This window comes from Neolamprologus brichardi, chromosome 16, assembly GCF_056152115.1.
Source record: "Neolamprologus brichardi isolate AB-2024 chromosome 16, ASM5615211v1, whole genome shotgun sequence".
Taxonomy (NCBI): domain Eukaryota; kingdom Metazoa; phylum Chordata; class Actinopteri; order Cichliformes; family Cichlidae; genus Neolamprologus; species Neolamprologus brichardi.
The window spans coordinates 19,253,258-19,277,214 of record NC_142119.1 but is presented as its reverse complement, the minus strand read 5'-3'; the positions used below and the strand labels follow the sequence as shown (position 1 = coordinate 19,277,214).

General features: G+C 39.6%; 1 protein-coding gene and 1 long non-coding RNA gene across 4 annotated transcripts in view; one reads left to right on the top strand and one right to left on the bottom strand.

Annotated features, from left to right (window-relative positions):
- The window catches only part of dcbld2 (discoidin, CUB and LCCL domain containing 2), a 22,628-nt gene extending 7,235 nt beyond the window's left edge, over nt 1-15,393 (bottom strand). For all 3 annotated transcript variants that reach the window (XM_035906838.2, XM_006788207.3, XM_006788208.3), the window contains exons 1-9: nt 15,018-15,393; nt 11,220-11,444; nt 8,995-9,132; nt 5,945-5,996; nt 5,788-5,860; nt 3,470-3,603; nt 3,259-3,299; nt 2,493-2,693; nt 338-462 (exon numbers count right to left, since the gene is read on the bottom strand). In XM_035906838.2, the coding sequence (XP_035762731.2) occupies nt 338-462; nt 2,493-2,693; nt 3,259-3,299; nt 3,470-3,603; nt 5,788-5,860; nt 5,945-5,996; nt 8,995-9,132; nt 11,220-11,444; nt 15,018-15,120 (1,092 nt within the window). In that variant the 5' untranslated portion in view covers nt 15,121-15,393. The remainder of the gene's footprint in view (nt 1-337; nt 463-2,492; nt 2,694-3,258; nt 3,300-3,469; nt 3,604-5,787; nt 5,861-5,944; nt 5,997-8,994; nt 9,133-11,219; nt 11,445-15,017) is intronic.
- On the top strand, nt 14,685-23,957 carry LOC118454038 (uncharacterized). Its single transcript, XR_004843564.1, has 3 exons — nt 14,685-14,863; nt 15,035-15,327; nt 23,884-23,957. It is a non-coding gene; the product is annotated as an uncharacterized LOC118454038 (long non-coding RNA).

The following is a 23,957-nucleotide window of genomic DNA, read 5'->3' as shown; positions in this document are numbered from 1 at the left end:
TATGAGACTGAGAATCCCAGTAGAAAGGAACTGATAGACAGCAGTTTCAGCCCAAGAACTCTGCCACTAAATCCATATCCATCCATTATTAATGCCCAAGTGTCCAGACTTGTCTACCACAGCACTTAACTCAAACCACTGACTGCTCCAATTTCCTGCCATAAACATCTCTTAGTCAATAGTAGCTGCTCTGGTAACAATCCATATTAGTGTCTCTGCAGACTTCTAAAGTGATATTTTGGTCCATCTGCACCAATTGGAAGAAGGGGGTTACGTCATTTTGCTTTGCACTCTTTTTGTTTTTGTAACTGTTGAGCGAGCAGGGTTTATTGATTACCTTGTTTTGTACAGAATTTGATTCTTTGTAGCCGGACCACTGCTTGCCGTCGTTACTGTACAGGACCCGGTATGCTGAAACGTAGCACTTTTCCTCGCTGAGGGTAGAACCAGTGGTGATGATTCCTGGATGCATGCACAGAGAGAGGAAACAGGAAGATGACGTACAGCTGACTCGACTGAAAGCTCAGGACTGCGGCTGTGTCCAGAATCACTCCCCATTTACTACATCCTGTATTTACCGTCTGGCGTTTTTTAATCAGAGATGAGAAGAGATACTGAGTTCTATGGAAACCACAGTCTTGCATCAGGCATTCTCAAGCGCCACATACAGTAAATGGTTTACATGGAATGCATTTGTTGTGAAGCTTGAGCTCTGGTATCTCTTAGATCTGTTTTTATGCAATCATCATCTCAGCTATGATCAAGTCTTTGCCTCCGTTGTAAATGAGATGGCGTACCTCACCTCACTATATAGAAATTATATTATAAGTAGTAAAAGGTCATAGATATTGTAAAATTGTTTATTTCATTAATTTGCAAAAGGTTTATTTTATTTTATTCTATGTATATAGTGCCAAATCACCACAACACTTCCTCAAGGCACTTTATATTGTAAGGTAAAAACCGTACAATAATAAAGAGAAAGCCCAACAACCAGACGATCCCCTTTGCGTTAGCGCTTTGAAACAGTGGGGAGGAAAAACTCCCTTTTTACAGGAAGAACCCAACGGCAGATTTAGGCTCAGGGAAGGGCAGCCATTTGCTACGACCAGTTGGAATTCTATTTTTGATATATATTTTTTGAATTATTTTTCTTTTAGCATCAACCAAACACTTGTGGCATGCCAGTGGTGCAACTGCCCTGCCCCTTTTACAGAGGCTCAGAAGTAAGCAACTGCCTTCTGAATTGAGAACAACAATAATGACTCATAACACAAATGTCTGGAAGGGGCTATAACTGTGCCCATGGCATGCACACTACATACACAGAAATGTTCAAACATTTTCCTAAAATACTGATGAGGAAGCTCTGAGTGGTATCTGAATGTCCATATAGGTATTCAAAGGTGTATATGTACATATGCATGTGAGTGTATGTACATATGTGTTAGGGCTGTTCGATATATATCGGATGACGATATAAAAACGTCTATTTTATCATTTGCTATCGTTTGTTTCGTGGTGTCGCAAAATAAACTGTTTATGGCAATATTTTTTCATCGTTTTGATGGTCACTGTAGTGGCTATATTAATTTCTTTAAGTTCTCTCTTTCTCTTATATTTTATATAACCACACTACAGACGGACAAGCACCTGTTTTTATGAGTTGTCGTTAGCAACAACGGTAAAACCATTGTGTGTCCGCTTGTTTATTTTCCACATAAACCTTTCACAATAAAGCTCAAGATCCTGTTGACACTTTTCAAAATAAACGGAATCACGTGATCACAGGTGCTAAAAAATAAACCCTAGAATCAAACGTTAGAACAGGCTTTTCCCCGCAGCACGCCGTGTAATAAATACTCACAAAGAAAACGGCGGCCGTTACAACTTATGTCTAAAAATGTATAGTTTCATGCATCTGTTAAAACACTGGACTCCAGGTACATGACGCGCAGCTGGAAACAGTCCCCGCAAGACGAGCTGCCCGAGATTCACAGAATTTACAGAAAATGTTAATTTTTTTGTGATTTATATCGTTATCAGGACGATAGATGTCTTATATCGGGATATGAGATTTTGGTCATATCGCACAGCCCTAATATGTGTATATAAATACATTAATACGTTCACTCTTTACATGTATATATCAATGGATAGGTATAAATGCACCCGTATGTGTATATGGCTCACGAGTATGTGATTTGAGAGTAAGATATTATTGTGATCATTCACTAGACAGGAGGGGGAAGGATCGTATATGTTAATACTTCTTCCTTTGTCTTTTACTCAAACATTAAATCTAAGTTACTTATATACAGTTGATGTTTTATACAAGACAACGTCAGAGAATCACCAGCCAATCATCCACTGAAGCCTGGTGAGATTTTACAGCTAAGCCTATAACCTAAATTAGAGACAGTGGCTGTAATGTATGTGTATGTGTTGTGTTTATTGAATGAACATAACTTTGTTATTAGAATTTTGTTTACCTGTGATCCGCTTCTCCTTCTTGAGATCTACCTGCAGCCACTGCTGCTGGTCACTCTGAGAAGGGGCCCATGGCAGTCCCTCCTTTTTGAGCCGTGCCCCTGACGGTGCCCACACACGAGTGCTCCAGTCCATCACAGACGAAGCACTGAGCTGAGTATCAGCAACGCCCCCAGATGCCAAACCCAGCGTTCCATAGCAGCCTGAAAGCACAAACAGACCCTTAGCTTCAGTAATAAGAATAGAAAATCTTTAAGAAATGAAATAAAGCTTGGGTTGCATGGCATTAAAAGGTAACCTTCAAGATTTACATCCTAGTTGATGACGCCTGTAGCAACAGAAATTCCAGGGGAAAGTCCCCCAAAATATTTGGATGTCCAGTCTCTGACATTAGATTTGGAGCCCTGTAGAATTTTCCAGCTCGGACATGATATTTTCTTTACAGACAATCACATTTTAAAAAGCCCCCTGACAAAATAATGACATACAAGCACCTAAAAACACCCCTACCAAAACAATGACAGTAAGGAAGTGAAATTCATCATAATTCTTTAAACAAGTGTCTCTTTCCCTTGTTTTCCCCCCGTTGATAAACAGAGGATGTTTCTTAAGCAACCTATAAAACATTTAAGCAACTTATTTACAAATCAATTTTAAATTGTATCTTGTATTTCTCACAAAAACATGTCATCGACAGCAAGTGAACAGAATCTGAAAATCATGTCCTTAATAGGAAAAACAATACAGCAAAGACCCTGGATGACTCACCGTTGGTCGTGAAGGTGAACAGGCTATCTGACCGAGTTCCTCTAAGGAGTAAGAAAGAAGATCCAGCAAATATTATGATTTACCAAACTGTCAGAATCATTTATATTTGCATATATATTTAACCTTCTAGGACAGAGACCAACTACATCTGGTTTAATAAGAGGAGCAAACAGAGAAGAAGAGCATGTGTGTACTGTGGTGAATCTCTTACACAGTGGAAGTGACATTGTTAGCCAGTGTGCCCTCATAGTGAGAGATGCCTTTGCTGTTGACCACACTGATATTCCCTCCTGCTGCATTGGACACCACACCTGCATGGATTGCTGCCACACACAGAGGGGAGGACTGTGGAACGAAAGGAACAAAGGATTAAACTGATATATTCTTATCATTATGTCCTTTTGTTGTTACAAACCAGATCAGATTAACTAAAGAGTAAGTGAATCAGACCTGATTCACCAAAATAAAAGATACAACTAACATCTGAAATGCACTTTTCATGAGATTAAAAAAAAATAATAATTCTTGCTATTTGGAAATCACTTAAGAAGGACATTTAAAGAGGTTAAAATTTGAATGAAAGTTAAACAGTGTCGTCTCAGAGAGACTTTGTTTTCTACTATAACCACTTTAAATCACCTAAAAAGTCCACTTCTTTCACTTCATCAGACCTCGCAGGTCACAAGAGAAACATCCAGTCTTGATGTTTCTGTTTTCTACCAGTCGTTCCTGTCTGCATGAATGTTGACTGCATGTTGTAGTCTTGTGACTTGTAGTCTGTTGGGCCATTGTCATTGATGTTGTTAATGTACGACTGGTCATATTAGTTTGCAAAGATTTTCAGCATAAAGTCTGAATATAGAGTAGAAACAGACTAGAAAAAGGCTTTCAGATGCACCCCGCCTCTTCCCCTGTGATAGCTGGATGTATGGATGGATGGATGGATGGATTCCCCCCCTCAACAGAGGACCCACAAGTTGATTCATCAATAGAAAAACGCTTCATTTTATGTTTCTTTGCTAAAAAAATAAAAATTAAAAAAATAAAAAAAAATTGAAAACCATATCTTTACTGCCTCACAAACACAGACTTTGAAAAGTTAAACTTTTTGGAATCATGAAGTTTTGGGAAAGGAAAGACAATCTGAGTAGTAGTGGCGTTCCTATGTGGCACACATGCGGTGCCATTACAAATTTGCTCCATTTTCAAGCTGCTGAGTGGAAACAGGCAGTACCGCTTTGCAGCATAATCGCTTAACCTTCAAACCGAGGGAGATAAAGGCTGATGAGTCAGGATGATGTCACTTGTGTGCACAGAGGATAATAAGTGGCAATGAAGGTAATGATTCCCTCCCAGCTGCATTCCTGTCAAAACCTGGTGCCACATCACTGAGAAACTGACAAAACCTGATCCCGCTCTGGCCACAAGCTCCTTCCGATGAGCAGCTGGTGGTGCGAGGGGGAAAATCGTCTTACGGGAAAGACCCACGCTGGCATTGTGGGGGAAGGGGGGGGAAATAGTGACAAGCCCACGCATGTATTCACAAACACGCATAGCAGTTAGAGGCTGCCACAAGCAATCAACACTTTCCGTGTGACTCTTAAACTTCCCCAAAAAACACATACCGCATCCTTAAAAGAGCCAGCCAAAACCACTAACACAAACACAAAGTAATGCTCCAAACCACACTGCCCTGCCTCCAGCAGAGGAAACCACGCTAACACACAAGACTAACACGTGTTATAAGTGGGAGATGGAAATTTTAATAAATAAATAAATAAATAAATAAATAGTAGAACATGGATCACCGAATAAATCTGTGAAGTAAAATTATTTTTAAAAAAAACTAAAGTCAGCTGCAGGATTATGATCTGGGTGTAGAAACTGATCCTTGTGAGAGACGCACACACACACACTCACCATCATATTCCACACTCAAAGACACAATCATGAATGAATCACATGCACACAAGCAAAAGCGGCTCAGGCATGCACGTACACAAAGGGTTTCTCCAACTTCTAATCACAATGATTCACTCTTCAGGCTTTTTGCTCTCCAAAAACACACCCCACACACACACACACACACACACACACACAGCCCTGCTCAGCACCCTCCTGCAGCTGGACTGGATTACAAGGTTATTATTTTCGGCCAAACTATTATCTCACCTCCCTTTCACCCGCTGACCCTGCCCCTCCTCTGTTCCTGTGGGGCGCCTCGTTCCCTGAAGCACAACCCCACGCTCCTCCCTATCCTCCCGTCAGCCAGCAGCACCACTCCCTCTCTCGCTCCCTTCCTCCCTTCGCTCCTTATGAGACATCCTCAAGCTCTAAACATGAGGTCATCAACCAGAGACTTAGTGCCCGTGACCTCACACGCAGCGGGGGTGCTGTGAGGTCATCAATCCAAGACACGTTTGAGCCACCGCTCCTTTCGCCTCCTTCACAAAGATAACTTGTAGCTAAGAAAACATAAATAAAAGCGATGCACGTGTATGTCTGTGCATAGACGGGGCGTGTACCCACCTCTCTGTAACCATTGGGTATAGTTCCAGAAATCTCCTCTGTAGATGTCAAGCAGCCTGCCGGACAGTACTTCCTAAAAAGAGAGCGGCACGTGCACAATTTATATCCACCAGTATAATCAGTGCGCCGACATGCACAAAAAGCAAACTCCGTTTACCTGTACTCTGCCTCGGTGAAGTTCATTCCCTTGTCCATGCAGGTGATTAGATCTGCAAAGGCAAACAAACAGTGTCCGAACTGGTTTCTCTGCAAGTATCACCCACTTTTTTTTTTTTTCTTCTTAAATCCACCCTTTCAGCTTCTTTACCTTTTGAACCGTTTACCATATCCAGCTAATCATCATCGTAATCGCTGATTAATGTTAAACATACATTTCGACAAATCCAACGTTCTGACTAAATTTGGCCTCACGGTGACAGTGAGCGAATCATAAGCCCCACTGGGATTCCTCGGAGTGCCACGAGGGTGGGTACATTAAACATTAAACAGCTGTGGAGCAAAGTGGTGAGATGGACCATTCAACAGAGTGCACCGCTGCTAGAATGGCTAAAAGCAACCATCCAGAGCACTCAGGTTGAAATGTTTTTTTATTTATTTTGTGTTGTTCAAGCGAGCAGATGTTCAGTGGATCACAGCAGACAAATAAACACAGCAAAGTAATTGCATTAAGTAGCTGGAATCAGTTCATTTTGGAGCAATTTTGGTCGTTTTTCACATCAAGGTTGAACACGTTAAAGTCATCCAGTGAAGGATGTGTGTTATTGGAGGGGTATGTGAGTTGGGTGTGGACGTGAAGTCCAACAGGATGATGTGGGCTACTAAGAAGTGTAAATAAACCTCGTGGAGATGGTCAGTGTGTGGGAGTCTTCACCACATTACAAAGAGAAAAATAAAACCCTTTATCTGGCAGACCAACCAATGAGTCAAAAAAAATGACAAACACCCCCAATCACCATGGCTACTCAGTTACTTAGCTGTGCAAACTGTCCACCCACGCTCATCTGCATGCATCAGTTACAAGACGACATCACGCACATCAGCGCCTTTGTGGAAAAAGTGGCTGGGCGCACTGATGGCCTTGTTTGTCTTGCAGTGTGATTCAGTCGAGCTGAGATAACCGCCAAGACAAAAATATTACTGCGTCGCACACACGTCACTGCTGCGGCTTTCTTCTTGTGGCTCCAATTATCCATTTAACTCCAAAGCATCCACATGACGAGGCACGTCTTCAGAAACAAGGGAGATGCTTACTAAGGAAATAAATCTCTAATTTTAAATCCTTGGTAATTAAGCTAACGTACAGCTTTGTCCCCATTGTCCCTGTGCAGAACTCTAACATGAGTGACTTGGATCGAGCTGCCACCGGCTGTTTCTCGTGTCCGTTACAATTCATCTAATCCTGCAACCTCACTACTGTGTATATATCACAGTTGAGCTCAATTAGGACTTTCTCACAGGATGCAAGTCTTACAATAAAACCACAAACCATGAATATTTTTTCAATTACTCTCACTTCCTTTTACCCCTCAGTGCCATTGTGGCTTCACTGTGGCTTTGCCCCTTTTCCACTTCCCAAAAAGTCTGGATTTTCCTTCACCCCCTCCCTGCTACTTTCATTAACTACACTCAGCTTTAACCATCACAGCCCAGTGGGAACACATCCAGTAAGAAAACAGTAGATTTACTTTTTTCCCAGTCATGGTATGCTGCTAATTTTCAATCTGACTAAACCCAAAATTGTGCACATTCAGTGGTTAGCATCTGCTCATGCCACCCCTCGCTGTTCTTGCATTTATGTAAGAAAAACAGCCATCTGAAACGATGCCCACTAGCATCATCACCCTGCACATACTGCAGCTGGAATTCCAGACATGTGGCTGATGGGAACATCACATTCACAGCAGAGCAGCTCCTTATCTTTGCTGCATGTTTAAATTCGTATTCAGCGGTGAGCAAACACCACATCGGAAAAAGCCTCTCATGCGGCCTCGAGCGCCGTCGCCACAGAAGTGAACACACAGTTCTCTATTCAACTCCCACATTTCTTTTTTTGTGAGGTCTTTTTATCACCATGGATATCGTTTGCTTATAGGATAATGAGGCATGCATGTCATCTACATTGGTCCTGATCATAAAAACATTCAACATACATATAACACTGTCAGTATGAGAACATATTAGCCGGTGTGTGTGTGAAGGGGCTTTTTGCACTAACACACAAATATTTAGAACCATTTCCTTTTTAAACTGGGGGGAAAAAACCAAAGGATCTAAATCGAGCAATCAGATGAAAGGATGTTCTGCAGCCTCTAATTGACTAACTTGTTGCGACTAATATATGATATTAAATATCCAGGCAATACAAAAGCACTATTTTTCAAATATGACTTAGAGTGACATTGTTTTTACGCACAGTGGACATTGAAGAAAGGTTATTTCCCAGAAACTAGCACCAAGAATGTGCACAATGGCCAAATATCTATTTATTAGCATGCGCGTGCTTTCAACTCCATTACATCAGTTTGTCATTTACCAAATGGAATTCTTTAAGAGGCAGATGATTAAATTAGCAAAATAAAATGTCAAGTCAGCCCCATTAAAGATTCTCTTGGTTCCAAGTGTTTGGACACATCTGAATTGGCCCAGTGGAAAAACTGCACAATCCTCAAAAAGATGTTTAAGGCAGCCGTAGAAAGTCAGACCTGTTCTAACTTTACCCATTAGAAACAGAAAACTTAGACAGTCCCGTCTAGAGGTTGCAGTGTTGGCCAATTAGGTGTATCACTTTTGCCCAGAGTGATCGACTGACGTTTTCATCCACTAACACCGGCAGGATTTTTGACAAACATAGAGAAAACTGGATGATCCAACAGGAGGGAGATCTGCAGTTCTCACACACCAACAGTAACAGGTTGCCAGCTTTTAGACAAACCCATGTGTTACTGATCTGCGTGCAAGACTTTTCCAGAACACCCAGATTACTTCAGAGCTGTTAAAATAATGTGAAGGTGCAGAACGAAATAGCTGTGATTAACCCAAACTCACAATCGCTGAATCAAGTCTTATTCCCCCACCCCCGGGGCCGAAGAAGACGTGCACACAAGCTCAAACTTGAGATTTCTGAACCACACGACTGTTACTGCAGGCTGGGATGATAAGAAGACGATGAGAGACTTCGCCGTGGGTGAGCTGAGAGTCTGCCGTTACCTGCGTGTTCAGTGGTGGAGTAGGACAGGTAGAAACCACGTCCAGTATGGTGGGTCCCACTCATGAACTGCACAGTGGCCTGGTTGCCAGTGGAATTGAACAGATGTTCAACCTTCAGACCCAACCCGCAGAGCTTCACTGTTAAGCAGAACAGGGATACGAAGAGGCTGGTCAGTTACACAAATTAATGCCCCAAAAAACAAAACAAAACAAACAAACAAACAAAAAAAAACAACACAAAACCACAAAAACAAGATTTCATCAGTTTCATTAAGTAAGATGGACTTGAGGAGTGTCTCGGATATATTCTGGGAAAAGTCAATCTAATTTTATTTCTCCAGGGTTCACCAAGTTAAATGCAGGTCTTTACCTTAACCTTCTGATAAAGAGCCTCCTTCATGGTCATAATGGCCTAAATTATAATATAAATATATTATAATAATAACATAAATATGATGCAGACTCGTCAGCCACAGACTGATATATTTGTTGAGATATTCATGTGCACCATCATGTATTATAATACACTTTCCAATGCTTTACACCCATACATAGCAATATTTTAGATTGATATAAGCCAATAGTGTTTCCAAAAACCTTGGGACATTGTCAATCTGGTTATTAAAAATTTACACAATCAGGCAGCAGCTCGTCCGGCTCAATTCACAGGTTATTGCACGTAAAATGACAAATGTGACCTTGACCGTGAGCGCAGTTCAGGTAAAGACCCATTAGGTGAGAAACATATGCACATTTCACTAGAATTTGACCAATAATTTAGGAGGCATAAACTTGTTGCTGAGGCTGTGTGAGATGAAAGCGGAGTGCAGAATTTTGTAAATTATTTAAAGCCAATACTTAATTGGAAATAGCACATAGACATAAAAAATGTTACAACTGATTATTTTAAGCATGTATTACTTTAAATCTGATATAGCGACACAAACGTAACAACGCATTCAGACGGGGGTGACGAAAGTAAAATATATTCAAAAAAAAAAAAAATCAGAAGAATTGGTATTTATAATACATTTTTCAAACGTATAGATGTTTATAATCACTGCATGTGTATGTATTTGTACATACATACGCTATGATCATTACAATAAGATACACAGTGTTCTAACCTTTTCAAAAATAGGAAAGTAAAAGATCTTGACCTGGATTCTGGAAGTTTGGTGGATGGCTTTGGCAATGAAAACGAGTTTTGCTCAGTTTATACTAAATATAACACTTGTGATAATAGGCCAAAATTTTCTTATTGCTCTGATCGCTTCTGATCTACCAAAGTTAGACATCTGATGGCAAAAATATGAGAAACTCAATAATAAAAAGGCTCAGAGACGCTGCTGTGCATCTGTATTAGTAGTATGTATTAGCACCTCGTATTAGCAAAGACCAATGTTGGAAACAAACGCATGACCTTAGCAGGCTTTATATTCCCTATGCATCATGCAGTGACTCTGACTTTAGCGTATTAAACGGCCCAAAAACACCCATAGCTTAAAATAATCCACCCTTGGCTGAGATCAGGGCGAAATCTGCCTAATAACTTACAATGGCGAGGTTATAACAGTGAAAGACAATATGTCCTCCAATTTCCTGACATTTAACTCCTTTAATGTAATAACCACATTTCTTCTGTGCCTATAAACAGATAATGTTCATTATCTGCTCATAAGACGCGTTTTCCAAGCTCATCTGAAAGAAGAGGCGTTTGCAGGCATTTCAAACGTCCGCACACAACACTGAAGTGAAAAGCCAGACATCATCAAGAAAAGGAAGACGCAACAGAATTAAGATAATGGGTTAATAACAATGACACAGTCTCTTCAGTAGTATGGTAGTTCATTATTTGTAAGAAGAGTGACAGAAGAAAGGAAAGCTAGAGAAAAATGATTAAACTGTGGGTACAGTCTCTCTCATCTTTGGACACCGGCCAATCATGACACAGAGTGGGTGTGAATGTTGAACTGTTGATTTCAGAAAATTGTTAGACTCTGACACCCAATAGGCAGTGTTAAAATGACGCACAGAGAAGGGCTTTCCAAAGATCAGTCCAAAACCTGACAAAAACCTATCACAGACTGATCTGCTGCTTTATATTGACACAAGCAGGATTCCCTTACTCTGTATTGTTTACTGCATGTTTGTTTTTAACACCAACTTGGATTTGCCCTCTACAAAACATTAAGTCCAGTTTAACATCCGCCTGTCACCCTCACCAATCTCGCTCCTGTTTGGACCGATGCCGTTGTACAGGCGGAGGTAGTTGACCTGGCAGTCGCTGTCTTCTATGTCCAATAAAGCAAAGAGAAAATGGATCCTCTTGTCATGCGGCACATTGATCTCCCACTCACACACAGTGTTGTTCGGATACGTCCTTGGGTATCCCAGAGAGGACAGAGTCCCACTCTCGGGGCCAAGTACACTGGGGCCACAGCCATCACCTGTGGAACAACAGAAACACAGTTTGGGTTTTAAGAAACGCAAGAAAAAAGTGGGTGTGATTTACACCATCTAAAGTATAAAAGTAACACCACATCTCTTGGTTACTGGGCAAAAACTAGCTTTTGTTGATTTTGTGTTCATGGTCACTGAGATCTTGTTGCAATAGACAATATATTTACTCAGTTTCACTTAAAACAAGCAAAGATATGTAAGGTTTAATGTTTCCTTAAGCAATTAAATTGCAAAAACGTGACAACTGAGGTTTATTTTAAGTCAGTTCAACTTGCACTGTCCTGCTGAGTTACCCCGCAGTTCAAAATGATCCCCAATACAAGTATAAACAGGCAACGAGCTAGCAGCTTATTGCTTCACATCTGGCAGGGGCTTTACCTTTAGTCTGCTCAAACTGACTCAGCATTTTGAAAAAGTCAACAAAATAGTTGTTATACATAAAATGTTTATATCCATAGACCGTATATAAAAGATGGCTCTAACCACAATGACATCATAAACTGGTCAGAAAAGTTCTGAGGCGATTCTCTGAATTTTATGGAGAGAATTTCTAGGAGCAGCCAAGTAGGGGAGTGGCTCGACTTTGCTGGTCTCAGGATGGCTCTCTTGACTTCGTCAGGTGATGCTCTCGACCTCACACTTGGGCGTTTCGCAGCGTGAAGCGGAAGAACTAAAGTAGTGTAGTAATGCAGATGTGACAGTAAAACTGTTGATTAGCTTGTCTGTCTACATTCCTACCTTGTGCTATGGACACAAGCAGTGGGTAGTGACTGAAACAATGACGTTGCATACAAGCAATGCATGAGCTTCCTCCAGAGGGTGTCTTTGAGAAAAAGGTGAAGAACTCGAGGCAAGCGTCGCCTTTAAAAGGGGCTAACAATGACAATGCATGTAAACCCTGGAAAATGTCGAAAGCTGTCCTGTTCAACATATCGATAACACCATTATCTCATCAGGCAATCACATGACTGCAGCTCAATGCATTTAGACATATAGAAATTGTAAAGTTGACCAAGCCAAGAATCATAATGTGAAGAAACGTGATTTTAGTGACTTTAAACATTCTTTTTGTTGCCAGATGGACTGGACTGAATTGAATATTTCAGAAACTTCTGATGTACTCTGATTTTCCTGAGATCCATTTCTTGGGAATATAGAGAATGACCCGTAAAAGAGAAAATTATCCAGTGGGTGGCAGTTTTGTGGGCAAAAATGATGATGTCAGAGGTTTGACTTGACAGGAAGGCAACAGTAATTCAAATAACCACTCATTACAACCAAGGTGCACAGAAGAGCATCTTTGAATGCCTGATACATGAAACCTTGAAGTAGCAAGGCTACAGAAGCAGAAGACCACGCTGGGTGCCACAGCTGTCAGCTAGGGGCAGGAAACTGAGGCTACAACTCACAGACCCACAAGATAATTCCTGGTCTGTTGAGTCTTGATAAGACTGGTAGGTAGGTAGGATCAGAATTTGGCTTAAACATCAGGAAATAAATGATCCATCCTGCCTTGTATCAACAGTTCAGGCTGTTGGTGGTGGTGTAATGGTGTGGGGGATGTTTTTTTTTTGTACACTGCCACCTCAGCACCAACCGAGCATCATGTACCTGAGTACTACCTTTGACATCAGTGACAGTGTAGCCATCTCCTGATGGCTTCTTCCAGCAAGATAAACCACCATGTCGCAAAGCTCAAATCATCTCATACTGGAGTCTATAACATGACAATGAGTTGACTGTGCTCAAACAGGCTGAACAGTTGATAGATCTCAATCATGTCAATATGGACCAAGATCCCTCAGGAATGCTTCCTTGGTTTAGCTATGCCATAAAGAATTAAGGCAGGGGTCCGATCGAGTACTTAGCAAGGTGTAGCTAAATGTTGTGGCTGGTGAGTGCATGTTGACCAATATGAACTAGTATCTATCTTTCTCTTTTCTTTTTTTTAAGCAAAGCATAATACAGAAAAATATGTTTGGGCTAATTTAGTGAGGGTGTCCTCACATAACGCAGTTTGCTTTCCAGAGCCTGATTTCTGTTGTTTATAATGACCTTTGCGGCACATGCAAAAGTGTCTAGTGCTGCTGAGTCCAGCAGGGATTTCACTGTAAGTCGCCCACTAGCTTGTAAAAAACACTTGTGGAATGACCAGTTTCTCACTTTAACATATCTGCCATACTTTATGCAAAATCTATACACAAGAAATTCAGATGTAATGACACTTGAACTTCTTACTTTTTGAAAACTTATAGCATTTGGTCAACAACAAAAACAAAGTTTTTAATGCTGCCATACTTTTAATAACAGTGCCTGTTAAATTATGTAATCCAATGCAGTAATGGTGTTCAGTGAAGGGCTAAGTATTACTTCTTGTTTAGTTTTTATAGACAATAAAAGAAAATGTTGGCTGTTCTCCAGAGTACAACACATGAACCTGAAAGTTAACGATTACATGTGAGAGGATTTAGAGACTTTTTCAAAAATTAAAAGCTGTGTTTCAACAGAGCGTGTGTGTGAGACAAAGCAAAGCCTCTGAGTCTGTGGATGTTGTGTGTGGCTCTGAGATAACACTAAGCAGTCACGCTTCATGGTGCTAACTCGATGTTCTGTGGACCTGCAGTTACGTAAGAGCCTCTCAGTGGACATTATCCAGATGAACAGGACAAAAACAAAGCAGCTTCCCTCACCCTGACTGACAAAAGTTACCGAGCAACTGTATGGTGCAGATTACTTTCATAAAAGGAGAGCTCTCAGGCTCAAGGAACAATACTAAAAGCAAATGTCTATCATCACACCCATCTATTAATGTGAATGTACAGTTAACGTGAAATGCAAGTTATGACACACTATGTCCACGTGTTTACAGCATTACCCCCACTGCTACCCCACCCCCAATCTGTGGCCACCTGAGGACTGTTGACTTTAAAATATATATACTTATATTTGCATTTAGCTATAATATAGCGTCAAGTTAGCATTCTCCAACCAAAATATATTGTTACCCGGGGTTGTTATGCTAGCTTTAAAGTAAAAATTGGGCTACCTGAAAAAGGCAACAAGGCCACAAGCACCCAAACGTGCTGTCCTCTCGTACAGAGACCTCAAAAACCAGACTCCATTAAAAAAATATGTCAATTTAAAGAGAACAGGGGCACCAGGAAAAGCACACAAGCAGAATACTGTTGCTTTCAACGTTAGCCAAAACATTTCATGCAGCACGTTAATTCGGTAAGCACCCGTTTTATAAAGCGGCAGTTATTTCCCAACAGTATCAGTTTTTTAGGAACCGGTTTGCCTGGTTTTACTACAACCGTCTCACACCAAAAAAGAAAAACATCACGACGGGCGGTGGCGAGCTGTGCTCAACTCCACGTACACGCGCACACACACAGGGCCATGTAAGGTAGGTTTAAGTTTTGTTGACCATGACAACACACTTTAAACATCCCACGAAACATCGACACGTCTGTGTTTACACTTTAAATCGGCATGGCCGCGGGTTTCCGCGGTCACACACAGCTCGTCCAGTTGTCACTGCACTGCCGAGTGGTACAAACCTTTCTGCCCTCCACAGCTCTCCGTGGTGAGAATGATGAGTATCGACAGGACGAGAACCCCGGCCCCTGTCGGTCCCCTGCCCACCATTACCGCTCTGCCCATAGCAGCCTGCAGTCTGAATGCATAATGCTTGCTTCCTGGCCGGCTGATTCAACCTGTACCGTGGAAATAAAAAGAAAGGCAACCCTTCATCTCTTCGAGATACAGTCCGCGGGTGGTGTCTTCCTGAGGATTTTTTCTTCTTTTCTTCTCTTTTCTTTTGGCTTATCGCTCAATAGTCCAGTGGTTTGTGACAAACACACTATGGAGGTAAACGCTCCACACGCACACACACTTATCCAATCTGTGGAGCTACTTCCTCCACTCCACCGAGGCTCCTCCTCCTGGACTGGGATACCCGAGTCCCCCAAGTGGTCTAAATGGTCCTGTACTGCCTGCAAGCACCCCCCACCCCAACCTTCAGCACCTGCTGCACTCATATAATAAAAACGTCCACCCCCCAAAAAATCCACCTGGTCACCAAAAGGAAACACTTAGACAACACCCTGCAGACTCCACAATCCGTGCTTCTGTTTGCTTCTTAAACCACACTCTCCCAGTCTTAGTAAATGCAAAATTAAATCCTTTATTCAGGTAAAAGTCCTGCAGAGAGAAGTCTACTCATGTTTCAAAAACAAAAGCTCTCTTTGTGAGAATCTCTTTTTCGCACACGTTTGGACATGGCAGAGCAGGAACAGCACAGGTGTCAATAATAACTGATCACATCCTGCAAGGGCAAGTCAGAGGATCTGCTGTATAAAGCCATATTGTTCTATTCCATTATTAAAACATTGAATAGGATTTTAAAGTTGAAACAGGACCAAATCATGCTGGGTTTTACGGATTAAAGTGTTCAACACAAAGAAGGTGCTATTTAAAAAAAAAAGATAGACAATGAAATGATAGAATTTACTGCTTTTAACATTTTATTAATTTTTTACACAATTTTTATTTCACATCTCACTGTGATTTTATTTTTTAGTCTTCATCTTAGTCTTCTTCTTTTTACAGAGTAAATAATAGTAATGTTTAGGATACTGTGATTGTAACTGCAATAAAGCAATGCATATGACAATACTAATAATCTAAATGAAAACAAAGTAATAATTCTTGGAAATGGAGCTTTAGCTGTCGGAGTTCGTGGTGGACTCAGTGACACAAGCCATCCAGGTCCTGCCAGTGCAAAATAACCCCCACTCATTATCCCTCCACCGCCATGATTGACAGTTCGTATCAGGTGTTTGTGTTAATATGTTATTAGGGATGCAACGATACCAATTTTTTCAAACCGATACCGATACTTGGATCTGAGTACTTGCCGATACAGAGTACAAAAACCGATACTTCTACCACACACACACACACACACACACACACACACACACAAATGCAATGAATTGGAAGACAGGTTTTATTTTATTCTCTGCCGATAATAAATAATATCTTAATAATGACCACAAAAAAATTTTAAGTGAAAAATAAGCACTTCTGTTAAATTATTGCAGAGTCTCCACATTGTAATTTAACAAAATATCACTGAACTATTGGCACTGTCTCGAGCTTTCGGAATAATAAATAAACACTTCTGTTTGGAATAAAATATATACAAATTAGGTTTGAGAATAAAATAAACTTTTAAATTATTGCAGAGTGTCCATATTGTAAACAAACAAACAAAATAATGAAAGTATTTGGCATTGACAAACGAACTCCCCATCTGCCCGTGGATCATCAGTCCACTGTGCCGTTAAACCGAGGACTGACATCACGCACACACTGCTTGTCTTTACCTCTTTAGAAAGTTTTGGCACCATTATCTCCCTGATGTGTGGGCGGCTGGGAATTTCATATAGCAGCTTGAGTATGCTGAGAAGAATCTTATGTTTTCGGCATTGGCTGGTCATCCAGAGCGATAAAATGAGTCAGAGCCTCTGTTATTTAAACTGCCCGTGGATTTTCTCTTGACATTTTTCATCGCTTTTCCAAAACCTGAGTTAAAGTTGGCTGTTCCGGTCCACACTGCTGACATTTTGTTTAGCCTAGCTACAGCAGCCTCCAGTTTCTCTCTTGTTTTTTTATCTGGAGCTGCCAGTCTGACTCGCCTAACCCTGTGCCTGTTTAGCGCGGGACATCCCCCTAGTGGCCAATCTAAAAATCTACAACAAAAATGACAAGCCACCCTCTGATTAATGAAATAAGTTAGTATCGGTTCATGGTATCGTTAACTTTTACGAGTATGAGTACACACATATTTTACAGTATCGGCCCGATACCCGATACCAGTATCGGTATCGGTGCATCCCTATATGTTATGTTTGGTTTTCTCCAATCACGACACTGTGTGTTATTGACTTTGTTACAGCAGTCTTGTGGTTTGTTCAAATGCAAACTTGCATTTGAACAAAAGTCACCTGTCCTGCCATGTTGTTTTTAAAGAAAACAGGCTTTCTCCTGGCAACCCTTCTAAATAAAACAGTATACATATTCAGCTTTTTCTAATTTTACCATTGTGAACATTAGTATTTAACATGTTAGCTGAGGTCAGAGATATAGGTTTTGGTTATTTGCAGTTTCTCTTAGCGTTGCTCAGTTTGACCTTGCTGGGATGTCAACTCCCGCAAAGATTGCAGTATTGTGTTAACGCACACCTCAAAGCTCGAGACCGCCAAACTGTGAGAACTTCTGCTTTCAGTGGATGGCAACATTCAGTGACAATGAATTAGTAAAATGCATTTCATTAGCACAATTTGTTGCATATGACTTTAATTTAATATCAATTCTATATCACTGAATCTATTGTCCAATTAATTAAAAAAAATCATCTTCTATACTTATGGTAGTGGTGAAAGAAATAATAAAAATAAATAAATAGAAATGGGGAATTCAGCAAAGAAGGGGTCCACCTTCTAGGAAGCATACATCATGTATATGCAATAAAACAAAATAGTAGAATTAGCAGAGGGAAATTCAAAATGACATAATGGTAAATTTTATGTATTTTTGCTATGAAACTAATACAAGGTGCCTCACACTTCCTGTTTTTTTTTCCTTTTCCATAAACTAAACACTACAATTGATATAATTACAAGGAAGTTAAACTGCATTTTTATGCACACTGTAAACAAAGAAAATAATAAAGCACTCGACTGAATATGCATTGCTGGTGAATCAGCAGTAATCTAACCTTTGATGCAATTTCTGGGACTTCAGGGGTCCTGTGTTTTCCTGGATCTGTGTGAGCAAATGATCTTAGTGTCTTTTTACCCATTTACCCATTATTTATTACACCATTAGTGTATTGTCTGAAAACCCATATCCCACACAAGAGAATTTACATAATGGGAAATCCGATTATCAAGGAGACTTTATAGAAAGACACTGATTAAGGTTGATTAATGGGTGGGTAGCACATACTGTATCATACGCCAAGGTTTTGGCTGGACACTGCAGAGAATTAAGAAATATCCCCTTATCATTGTTCTCCAATACACCCTCACTTGGCAGAGAGCTCAAATGTGAAGGAATTGTCAGAGTAACCAATAGTTACATGTAGCAACAAACACAGTTTTTAGCCTGTAGCATGTGAGTAATATGTTGGATGATTCAGAAGTATTTCTCCCCCCTCTGGCTGGATAGGCCCATGTGGGTGTCTGTGTGTGCCGTAGACCATAGGCAGATATCATTGAGGGCGTATAAAAGTATACAATAGCTACATAGACCCTTATGCTGAAATTATTATTTTCTGTGGGTAAATGAAGTGGATTTCTATGTCCACTTCTTCTACACATGGCCCACCCGCTCTCTCCTTTGCATTCCTTATCTGTTTTTCTGTGAGACATTTGTGCACAAGGGGGAATTCCAGTATATTCTCAGTGGCAGACTTATCGAGCTGTCCCTTAGAGAGACATGCTTACAAATTTCCCTAGAAGCTCAATATAGATTACATGCTATATGAAGTTTGAGGCTGGAAGGTGAATCATTCAACCCAGTGGAATACAACAAACAGCATATTTATAAGAAAATAGATTTTAACCCATGATTCATACTTGGGCTTCATAAACTCAGTGCACTTCTGATTTTTAATTCACCCCACTCAGTTAAACTGTAATGTTAGCTAGCTGTGTACTCCTTTTGGTTGGCAGAAGAAAATAATTTCTACATGAAATTGCTCAAATGTTTTGTGTTGTTTTACACTTTGAGAAAAAATTGGGTCACCAACATCGGTACAGTCTAAACGGGTTCATTGGCCAGAGGGCGAAAAATAAACATGTATAATTGACTGTGAGGTGCAGTATCCCTTTAATACCATTACAGAGGGTTTGCTGGATATGATACTGACGTGTTTCTACAGTTATTCTAATAATAGGCAGTCCAGTTCTACACCACTACTAAATAACCAACAGTGAGCCTAAAAGCAACACCTCTCACATCACATAACATCACTGAACTTTATTTTTTCTGTGTAGGTTGGATATTTGAGTTCTTGTATTGGGTTGTGGTTTGTGAGTTTACTGGCGTATCTTCTAAAAATCTCACTAAGTGTGAATTACTTTTGTTGCTTTAAAAATGTCTTTCACAGAAAAAAAAAAAACGGTTTATACATCAAAGAGAAACAAACTCCATTTTTAGCATCTGACAAGCAAATTTAGAAGTCCAACAACAAATCTACAAATAGATTATTGGCACAGCAATCTAATTAAAATGTGACTTTAACAGCACCCTATGCAATGCATCTTTTGTTTCCTCTCCCTGCATTGTGTTATCTTCTCAAAATCCTGTTTATTTGCATAGGTTTAGCAGAAGTCAGGAAGTATCCAGAATAAATCAATATAACAGGGGTAAGAAGTGTGACATGTGTTGACTTAACTATGCTTTCTGGTGATTTCTGAGTTTATGGTGGTATTTATTGTACACATTACCGTTCATAACATTTTATATATAAATAAAATTAATGATAATTTGTTTCCACACTTGATGTAAATATGTCGTTCTGTATGGACAAAATGTCATCTTTCTGTTGACCAGAGATTGCTAAGTATATGATTTACTCGATTGGAAGTAAACATTCACAGTACTTTCTCTTCCTTGGAGCTGCACTAGTGTTTCCTGGATTTCTGCACTGCTGAGCTTGTTTAAAGAACTATCAAACATTAGTTATTTTAACTGGCTGGTATTATAAAAACACTGATAAACTGCTACAGAGAGGACCCCTGCTGGAAAACTGCATATTTTGAGAGAAGGCTCATCCAGTCTAACTACTAAAATGATTGCGCCACTTTGTGGTCACATAGTATTATAACAAGTTGGCAACAGCTTCCTTTTTTTGTTTGGATTTTTCCCTGTGGAAAAGTTACATTTTTCTGTGATATTTCTCTGGTTAATTCTTTTACTGCCCTATATCATATTGGTATAGGATGATATCCTGTCATCACATCACATGTCAGAGCAACCAAGTAGGTGGTTGTTAAGAATTAAAATATATAAATCCAGAATTTAAACTGATACATTTATAAATACAGCATTGACAGTGCACAGGAGCAAAAACACAAAAAACAAAAACTTTTCTCCATAAAAATTTTGCAGTATGCCGCATTTGTTCGTAATGTTCCCTCTGTACACGGCCACAGTACATTTAAAATCACAACAGTCTGAACAATCAGGATATATTTGAAGTATCCAAATACTTATACAGCCAGCTGTATGCCATACAGGATGTTTTGTGTACAAACAGATCAGACTGCACATAAAACATGACAGTAGCCACCTTGACATCACCCAAATTTTTTGATAAGTCCACAATATCCGATGTGGTCTTCTGCTGCTGTTGCACATCTGCTTCATGGTGCATTCAGATGTTTTATACCTTAGTTGTAATAAATGGTGATTTGAGTTACTTTGCCTTCCTTTCAGCTCAAAGCAGTCTGGACAATGCATTTTCACTCAGAGAACTGCCGCTCACTGGGTATTTTCTGTTTTTTAGATCATTCTCTGGAAACTCTAAGATGTGCAGGAAATTCCCAGTAGGTCAGCAGTTTGTGAAATACTCAGACCGTATGATACCTACAACCAATGCCACATTAAGTCACCTTTCTTCACCATTCTGATAGTTTAAACTTTAGCTGGTCACCTTGACCAATGTTTAGAGACCCAAATCCACAGAGCTGCTTCCATTCAGTTATCTGATTAGATATTTGGACAACAAGCAGATGATTGTGTTTACCTAGCCTGGAAATATATATATATATAATGATAGAGTTCTGTGGAAGGTTGATCCTTCTTTCTTTTCTTTTCTTTTCTTTTCTTTTCTTTTCCATGTCAGACAATGTAATGATGCCTTGGCAACCCATTATTGAGGGGGGGAAACCAGTTTACAAGGAAGTGAGTCATCACATGTAAGGCTCCTGTCTGTACAGGCTGTCTGTTTGAAAAGCAAGCAGAATTGCCAACACTAAGATTAAAAATTTTTATTATCAAAACTGAGCAAATACCGTAATTATATAAATGTTAGAATCAGAAGCTGAGAACTATCATAATTCACACATACAGTTAATATAATATTTCTACATTTTCAGTACTTAAAAATGATTTATAAGGTTATTCTGCATAGTAAGTCATTTTACTTATATTGTAAAACTAATATCCTTGCCCTTGTATTCAAGTCAATTCATATCTGCATGTCTCTATGTGATATTGATCTATTTGTTGAGGGAAGTTCATGGAATTTCCTCCAGATATTTGAAGTCTCAGCATGTTGCCATTCTCGCCCGCTGAGCTGAAAAATGTCAGCAGATGCAGTAGAAACCTGATGGTATTCTAACACACTCAGCTGTAAAAGGAGGCTTTGAACTTTAAAGAATTCAACCAGGAAGCTATACTGACCACAGGGTCACAAGTTTCCAGTGACCCGACCCTCAGGGCACTGTGATGCTTATAGGTTTACATAGGAATGTCATGATAAACCACAAGTAAAAATCACATTGGTGTATGAAATCCATAATAAGAAATTCATTTTATTTAGTCCCTTGTGTTGACAAACCTTGCTGTTTAAAGTTATCTGTTTTAGTCCCAGACATGAAATCCATGCATTTCATATCATCTCCACTGGGAGTCAGCATAGGGCACGAGACGTGTTTTAACATGCTACAAACATGTTAAAACATGCTGGAAATATAAAGATATTCATTAATAGCATACTTATGTTGTTATGTTCCAAAGTGACAATTTATCAGCAATGCTTCATAATTTCTGACTACAAGGAATACAAATTAGGCTTAGAGTTGTTAAATGTTTTATGAATGCAGATATGTGAAGAAAAAAGATACAAACATTTTCTCACTGTTTTAATTAGAATATATCATATTCAGATAAAATGGGACCTTTGTATTCAAACAATGTTACAGCTTGTGAAGTTAAAATCCATTCTGACAAAAGCAGTAAAATTAAGTATAAGTGTGACCTGAAGGTTGATATGCTATGGAGTGATGTGGGTTAAAATACAATAAGCAGAGAGTTCAGATGGTTTGACTTTTACTAATTTTCATTCTCATTTCTCTGTTTGTCCTGACAAATAAAGCCGTCTTTTTCTTTATCTTCTCCTCCTGCCTGGCACTTCCATATTTAATAACCTTTGACCCATATATACACTATCTCTCCTCTGCATATGTCCAAACCATGTCAGCCTTGCCTCTCTAACTTTGTCTCCAAACTGCACAACCTTAGTTGTCACTCTTATATACCCATTTCTAGTGTTGTTCATTCTGGTCATTCCCAACATCCAATAGCTTAACATCTTCAACTGTGCAGGTCTCACTACCATTCCCTTTCACTGCAATCCGTTGCTGCTATCCTTCTGCCACAATTCACCCCTGAAATTCTTGATTTCCAAAGTTGTCCTACAGACTATCGTCCAGTGCTGCTTTGCTTCATTCTCCCCTGCTGTCTTCCAGTCTCCCATCTCCTTCAGGTTGCATAAGATGTAGTCTACATGTGTACCTTCCTCCACTCTTGTATGTCATCCTAAGTTTCTGTTTCTCCTTCTCTTTGAAATATTTGTTCACCACAGCCATTTTCATCATTTTCTCAAAATCCACTAATCCTTCTGCATTCCTCTCCCTAACATAATATCTACCCAACAATTCCTGGCATCACCCGTGTTCCCTTAACCCAAGTCCAATCCACTCTAAAACTCCAGAATTCTTTTACCTCTTTTACAAACATCCAACCTGGGACATACGCAATGACACCATATTATTTTATATATACAGATATATGTTCTGAAGATATATAAAACATGTTTAGCAAATAATACTTGTATTACTATTGTTTGGGAAATGAAAACTATATTATATTAAGACTGTTTAGTATTTTTAACATAACTTAAACCCGATATTTTTGAGTCTCACACATTTCTTACTAATGTGTGGATCTGGTGTTTGTGTGACATGACATTTTAGGGATTTTTGTCCATAGATGATAAGAGAAGATTATTTCAAATGTCATTAAGAGCCATATTAATCTGATCACTAGAATAGAAAAGCCCTTTAGTGTCATTGTAGATGTACAAAATAATTGTACGGTGAAGTGCTAAAAGCCTTATTAAGAGACTTAAAAGGCTATTGGGTGATGTACTATGACCACACAGTACATGCTTCAGTTTCAATATTCAAATAAATTTTGTTCCCTTCAGATTTATGTTCACCAAAATAAATGTAGCTTTGAAAGACATCTAACGTTTAATTGATCTAATTTTTCAATGTTTTCAATGTGTTTGCACTTGTGTTTGTGTGTTCATGTGCATGATATGTCTTTCTTCATCCATCATTACAGATGTTGGGCAGAAGAACAGGACAGCTTAAGTATCCGAGGGTCTGTGGTTTTGTGGAAGGAAACGTGGTTTCTAC